Source organism: Charadrius vociferus, unplaced genomic scaffold (genome assembly GCF_000708025.1).
Source record: "Charadrius vociferus isolate BGI_N301 unplaced genomic scaffold, ASM70802v2 scaffold340, whole genome shotgun sequence".
NCBI classification, from domain to species: Eukaryota; Metazoa; Chordata; class Aves; order Charadriiformes; family Charadriidae; genus Charadrius; species Charadrius vociferus.
Genome location: NW_009646631.1, coordinates 794,610 through 801,761, shown reverse-complemented (window position 1 = coordinate 801,761; position 7,152 = coordinate 794,610). Strand labels below are relative to the sequence as shown.

Here is a 7,152-nt window from a genome sequence, read left to right as displayed (position 1 = left end):
GGAGCTGGCAGGGGACGCGCTGGCCTCTTCTTTGGTCGAGGCCGGCCGTTCGTTTTGGCTTTAAGCTTGCTTTCTCTGTGGTCTCACACTGTTGGTACCTGTTCCCGTGTGCAGGTTCCCAGGGTTGGTTTGGCCGTGCCTGGGAGTTCACCCTGTTCAAGAAGTTTCGGCGGAGGAGCAGCGCAGCGTCACTTTGAAGGTAAAACACGGGCAAGTGAGGTTAGCACGGCTATAAAATACTACTGGGACTGTGCAGGGCGGATGACGGCATGTTCTGGTCTGCCTGGTTGAACTTGAGATCTGCCCAGTTATTTTTTTCTGTGCTTCTGTAATGCAGAAGACCAAAGGGACCAAATCTCAAGGTCTCGTAGCGCATCCATTTGTCCATGTTAGTCCTAAAGCGGAATGGTTCACTGGAGTCATCTGGCCGTATTACTGCAGTGAAACAGTTTTAAGAATCCCAAGTGAGTGCTTTTTGCTTACAGCGAACAGCATGCATGTGTGGCTGCAGATGTCCCTTTGTTAGCATGGGAAGTGGAAGGCCATTAGCTTGAAAAACTTGGAGAGCTGTCTGCAGCCATTTAACGTTACCAGGCTTTTTATGGGCCTTGTTTTAATTACCTCTTCTGCTCCTGTAGAAAGATAACTTGAAGGGTCATTAAGTAAAGAAGGGAAGTCTTGCAGGTTTCTATAATCTGCCTGCCACACAGCTCATGGTAATAGCAAGTTTTAAGGTACAGAATTTAAGAACGTTCAAGGAAACTCAAATTTAATCATAATGCTGAGTTCATACCCCTTCCATCTTGTAAGAGCAGTGAGGACTGCATCATTAATTTGTTCTTGCAGGATCTGGATGCTGCGTTGCCGCTTATAGAACTCTACAAAGAGAAATTGGTGGGGATCGGAGAAGTAAGTAGAATTCCGTAACTTGTTTAAATGTCTTCAGCAGTATCTGTTACCAGAATTGCAAAAACTTAGTGAATAAACTTAGTGAACTCTTAATGTGCTTTCCTTCATAGATTTGCCTGATTCCCTCTTGTCCTTCATTATCATCATTAGGAAATAGATGGTATTTATGCTGGTGGATTTAGCAGGAAGAATTGCATAATTGTGAGATATATATATATATGTCTTATACCTGAATGTCTTTTGACCTATTCTCTGGCACAGTGAAGCGTCAGGTCACATTGTTAGACTCATTCAGATCCTTCCTGCCTTCTTCCCTGACAAAGATAGATTAAGTTATGATTTCAGTACACCTCACTGACTTGTACAGTCCTTTTTTTCTTGTGATCCCTCATCTGTCTGTATCCATGTGTTGTCTCCTGTCTTACATTTGTTTATAAACTAACTGAGGCTTGAAAGTTGTAGAGTCTGTGCATTTTTTGTGTGTTGGTACCAAAGGGACTTATGTCTGGTTCTGCACTGGCTTCAGAAAAAACAGTTACAGGCAGAGCTTTCTTGCTAAACTTGCCATGTTATACTTGTACTGTATATATCAGGACTTCGGTTCATGTAACTGTGAATCAGGCTGCTTTGACAAACTTTAAATTTTGTCTGAACATGTTTAAATCAAAAAATGTAGAGAATTAATGGGTAATTTTTGCTAGAGATAGGACTAAAGCTGCAGGTTCAGGTCTTGTATTCGAAATCCAGATTTGAGATTTAATCTGAAATAATATTCAATAGAATATAAAACCCTAGAAAAACAGTTACAGATTAAAACGTTAAGTACACTTGTTAGTAACTGTCTGCCCACAAATGCTTTCATAGTTGAAAAGCTTATGGTCGAGAATGGATTTCTTTCTGAGTTAAGCTACAGTTAAGCTCATTTTAATTGCAGTCTCTAGTGTATATATTTCGAAATGCCTTGCAGTTTTGAAGCATTTTTTGTCTTTATATATGGTATTGTGGTTTAGTCAAGCGTTAGGTCTATAAAATTTTTCACTTTTCTTCTTGTACTGTAGGTTGGACTAGATTTCACTCCCAGATTTGCCAGCACGGATGAACAGAAGGAAGGACAAAGACAGGTTTTGATCAAGCAGATTGAGTTAGCGAGAAGACTGGATTTACCTTTGTAGGTTTTGTTTATGCAAGTAGGAGAATTTCCCAAATCTCAGTAACATGTGGAAATATTTCCCAGGATTTATAGTTACTAAGAGCCCACATAACTTTTCTTACATGGATTAAACTGGCATTAGTGTCCTGTCAGTCTCCAGTTTAAGATTTAATTATAGAATTTTCCCTATGTTTGTGCTTGAATACAGTGGTCTTCTGTGTCCTGTCCTTGCTGTGTTGTTGCTATATCTTCACTGCAGCTAAAATTATTCACACATATATATGTCTCTAGATTTTTTCCCTGATAAAAGATGCAATACAGATTGATTATTTTATTCCCAAGCTGCTGTTAGTTTGTTTGCATTTACAAAAAAAAAAAAGTATTTTGTTGAATTTCCTAATGTCAGGCCTCTCCTTGCTGTGCAGAAATGTTCATTCCCGCTCAGCTGGAAGACCAACGATTAATCTCTTAAAGGAACAAGGTATGTTTTTAATGCATTTTCTCCATCATGGCTTTTGTCAACAGAATTTCTTCAGTTGTGCCATGTCCTCACATCAGTTTGTGTACAGGAAACTTAGGAGGAATAGTGCAGAGATTCTGTATTCATTCTTTATGGGACTGAGGTCTCATTGGAAGCTGACATCGCAGACCTACTGTAAACACCGCTAATGATTTGGTTTGCTTCTTTGAGGTGCTACAAAGGTGTTGCTGCATGCATTTGATGGCAAGCCATCTGTAGCGATGGAAGGGGTGAAAGCTGGATACTTCTTCTCCATTCCTCCTTCCATTATAAGGAGTGAACAGGTAACATTTAAAGGGGTTTGCTCCTTCTCAGTGCTTGGGGATTGCAGTGATAGCTGACAGCTTATCATGATGGCAAACACGACTGTTTTAACTGTGCAGCTCAAGAATATGCTTGTTTTTTATGTCTGTACAGTTTGAAGTGGGACTAGCAGTACTCCCGTGTGGTTGCTGTTACCTGACACTTCGGGATAGAAGTTTCAGTTGCTTATAGTGTTGCACATTTTTACTTTGGCTAAATTTCTAATGGGGGCTTTTACCTTAGGTAGATTTTTTTGGAAAATTTTGGTTAAAACAGTCCAGCTATTCCTGAGAAACAGGGGTTAAGAAAATAGGCATTTTTTTCTCATTTTAATGTGGTTTCTGGTGAACTCCTCTTTGGAAGCTTCTCTCGCTGTACTGTTTCAGAGTAGGGACATAACATGTGGAAAAGGACTAGTTTCTATCTCTGTGTTATGGCATTTTCTGTGCCAAAGGAAATCTGCTCACAATTGGCTAAGTTACAGACCTTTGAAAAATTGTGATTATCGCAAGGTACGCCCAGCAAAGAAACAGCTAAATTGCTAAGACGGTATTGGTCAGGTTCAGCCCTTGATTTGATGAGACTGCTCTCTTAATTTCTATTCTGGGCTGCTGCAAGCTATGCTAACTTCTTATTTTGAGGTAGCAGTCTGTTTCCATTCTGCATTATCATCACTTTCTGTGATAAGCTCAGAAAATGTAAGAAAAGAAAAGGCATGATTCAAGTGGAAGGGGGTATAAGGGATGGATATAGATGGGCATGAGGTTAGGAACTTGGAGAAAGGAAAGCAAATGGGGGTTGAGGGGTAAAAGCAGAGATGGGGAAAAGGTACACAAGTATTGTATATACAGAAAAATAGCCAATTAAAATTGTATTGGCAACTCTAAATATAGGGTATTTTGTGCAATATAACTACATGATTTAATAAATAACAATGGATTCGGTGTTTAGACAATAATACTTCAGATATTTAGAAAACAGGATAATCCTAATTTGAAGGGGCTTCTTGAGCAGCTCCTGATATTCTTGCTTCCATTCTGAAATTGTTGATAAAATGCAGACAGTGGCGTCAAAGTCTTTTGACATTGCTTTTAAATGCAGAGGATATCCTCCCTTCATATATTTTTCCCCACAGGTCTAAGTGCATAAAGCGTTTAATAACTGTCTTATTTTCTTCAAGAAGCAGAAGCTTGTGAAACTGTTACCTCTGGAAAGTATGTGCTTAGAAACTGACTCTCCTGCTCTGGGGCCTGAAAAACAGGTAAATGATGGGGAGAGGGACTTCTGTGTATGTGTATCGAAACCCAGACCTTACCGAGGTTAGTTACTGGCACGGGAGAGTGAAGTAGTGTAAGCATGGATGGGGACGAAAGAGTTTGCCAAGTGAAAATTATGAGATGAGCAAGTCTGTGTTCTCAAGGCTGGGAAAGGAGAGGAAATTCCAGGAATGGGTAAAAGGGAAAGTAATCCAAGAATCGTAGAATCATTTAGGGTGGAAAAGACCCTTAAGATCATCAAGTCCAACCATAAACTGAGAAGAATAGATACATGTAACTTCTGTCACAGATGCCACAATCTGACTCTTGTGTCAGTATGTACTGAATATGAAACACCTCTCATCTGTAGGGATCTGTAACTTGGTCTGTTTTTTTTTTTTTTCAGGTGAGAAATGAACCAAAAAATATTTATATTGCTGCAGAATATATTGCCAAAATTAAAGGAATTCCAGTTGAAGAAGTTATAGAAGTGACTACGCAGAATGCACTAAAAGTATTCCCCAAACTTCGGAACTTTCTTCACCTATAGACTTAGAAACTGAACTGTATAATATTGCAGAAACTGTTATTTATAGCATAGCAAATAAAACCAACACACGTCTTAAAGTGGAGTTTTGCTGTTGGAAAGTTCAAGGAGTGAGCAGAGTGTTACATAGATGGATAGGAATTCATAGTGAATTTCTCCAAGACTTTCTTCAGTACATACCATTGTCATCTCTTAGGTGTGATATAGACAGGTTGTTCATTTGTGTCTCTTATGTTTCTGAATAAATACTTTGTAAAGAAGAGCACCGTAAAATTGCCGGTTTAGTTCCTCAGACTCTGCTCAGCTGCTCCTAGCCTGGCAGGTGGCTAATGTGTGGTGCTTAGTGTCTCCCTCATTCCTTAACTTCTGGCTGGAAGTCACTTGGTTGCGGGCTCGCTTGTGATAACGTAAGCTCCTGTTAGGACTTGCAGACTGCACTTTCCTTTTTGAGCCATTAAAAAAATGCCACTGGATGGGGTTCTCTGGATGTCTTGTTGACTGGGCTCAGTGAGTGGTGCAGAAGCAACACCTGATTTTTTTTTTCAAAGTACAGTTGGAAGGAAAGAATTACAGCCTTTCTGCTTCTCTCCTTTCCCCCTGTATACAGTAACCTAACGGTTGCTCAGATCGTCTCTATTTTGAGAAGGGTTTGCTTTGACTTTTGATTTTTTTTTTAATCCTATTCAGAGGAAGAACCCTGGGTTTGGTCTTATTTCAGGGACTTCCTCTTCTGACTGCTCAGTATTGGGAGATATGGAATGTAAAGGAGAGACAAGCCCAGTTTTGTGAGATTTTGGTGGTACCTGTCTGCTGTGGATTCTGCTACATTGGCCAGTGTCCTAAAAACTGAACCTTGTGCTCCCTTACAGCACCTGTGTGGATATGGGCCTGTTGAAATACTGATCAAAATTTTGCTGACTATAAACCAGCAATGAACGAGGTGGGTTATATATGACGCTTAATTGTTCCGAGGGCACTGGAGAAGCAGAGACTTTGTCTCCATAGGGGGAATTTTACTATCTCTGTGAGGAAAATACACAAGTATTAACTTAGTCCACGATCACCTCAGGTACAAAATCATGCATCATACCAGCCCATGGTGAGAGCATTTGGCTTTAAGATTTGGGCATGTGTCTTCTGTGTTTCAGGTGCCTGTGTGATTTTTCAGATTAGACTCCTTCCTGTCTTCCTGGTTAAGCCTCTTACGGGTTGCTCCTTTAGAAAATGGTTTGTAATGCCCTGTTCTGAATTAATCTGATGTCTGCCTCTTGGGGTGTAGGACTGTAAGGCAAGAGTTTGGGGTTTTTTCCTGTCTTGAGGAGAGTGTAGATGGATAAGGTATCAGCTCTCAGATAGGAGGGAAAAAAAAAAAAAAAAGCAGTGCAAAAGCTTGTAGTGTAAGCAATACCCATCTTAAACTTTTGGTTTCCTCTACGTTTTCTTCCTCAGTTTCTTAAAACCACATTGTTAGGATTTATTTTTTTTTTTTTCTGTGTTTAGCAGAACAGCTGTGTTGTTCTGCTTTTTGCTTAGAGATAGCTTAAGTTTAAACATATGTTCCTAACCAGTTTTCAGCCTGCAGCAAACAGCCAAACTTGAATAATTTGTCTCTATTACAATGTGTATTCAGAGCAGCAAACACCTGAATCTTTGCTGAGTGTTTTGCCCATAGTTAGAGCCATTTGTTAACCTGAATCTGCAGGCATCATTTCCACTAAATTGGGTGAAGGACAGAGTCTGCCTCCAGGTGGTGCTAGGGGACAGGTGTGCAATAATCTTCGAATATTAATGTAGTTGACATTAACGATTAATCATGATCATAATCATGTTGTCATCAGAGATGCTAAACAGGTGATACCAGGCAGCCTTACACCTGCTTCCTGCTGCCCGTGTGGTGGGAAGGCTCCCAGTATTGCGTGGGGATGTGATCATCTATGGAGATGCTCCCAGTAAAAAGTCAGGCAGTGTCCGAATGTTTGCAGAGTTTTGGCCTTATTATTCTCTATTAAATTCTTAGCCTTGGATGAAAACACTGGTTTTGCAAAAAGGGGAATATCAAGTATTTAGTCTGCTCAAAATCCCTCTCTCTGCAAGGGGGTGGCATTGCTCTGGTTCAGGTTCTGCTCCCCATCAGATGATACCTGGCCTGAGCTCTTGAATCCTCTTCTGCTGCTGCAACGCTGCAAAAACCTATAGACATGCTCATGTCCTGTGGCTCCCAGCTGGACAGGGTGCTGCTGAGGGCTGCCAGCCCCGGGTGGGCAGTGGGGGTCTCTGCGGGGACAGCCTGTGCCCACTGTCCTGCAGCAGCAGGGCCTAGAGGCGCTTGCGGTGGTGCGGGAGTGGGGTTGAGGCTGGGGAAGGAGGAACGGGGTTGCTTTCCTCCCTGCCCCAAGACAAGAGTAACCTGGCACTGCAGCAGCCGTGGGCAGGGTGAGCCTGGCAGCGCGCCCGCCCCAAAACAGAC

General features: G+C 41.3%; 1 protein-coding gene across 1 annotated transcript; it reads left to right on the top strand.

Moving 5' to 3' along the window:
• Positions 1-91: 91 nt before the first annotated feature.
• TATDN3 (TatD DNase domain containing 3) lies at positions 92-4,909 on the top strand (the record flags this gene model as incomplete). The annotated part of the gene is made up of 7 exons (XM_009888538.1): positions 92-199; positions 847-909; positions 1,968-2,077; positions 2,485-2,540; positions 2,751-2,863; positions 4,063-4,143; positions 4,545-4,909. Coding segments are annotated over 7 exons (675 nt in total), but the record flags the coding sequence as incomplete, so codon positions are not given.
• Positions 4,910-7,152: the final 2,243 nt, after the last annotated feature.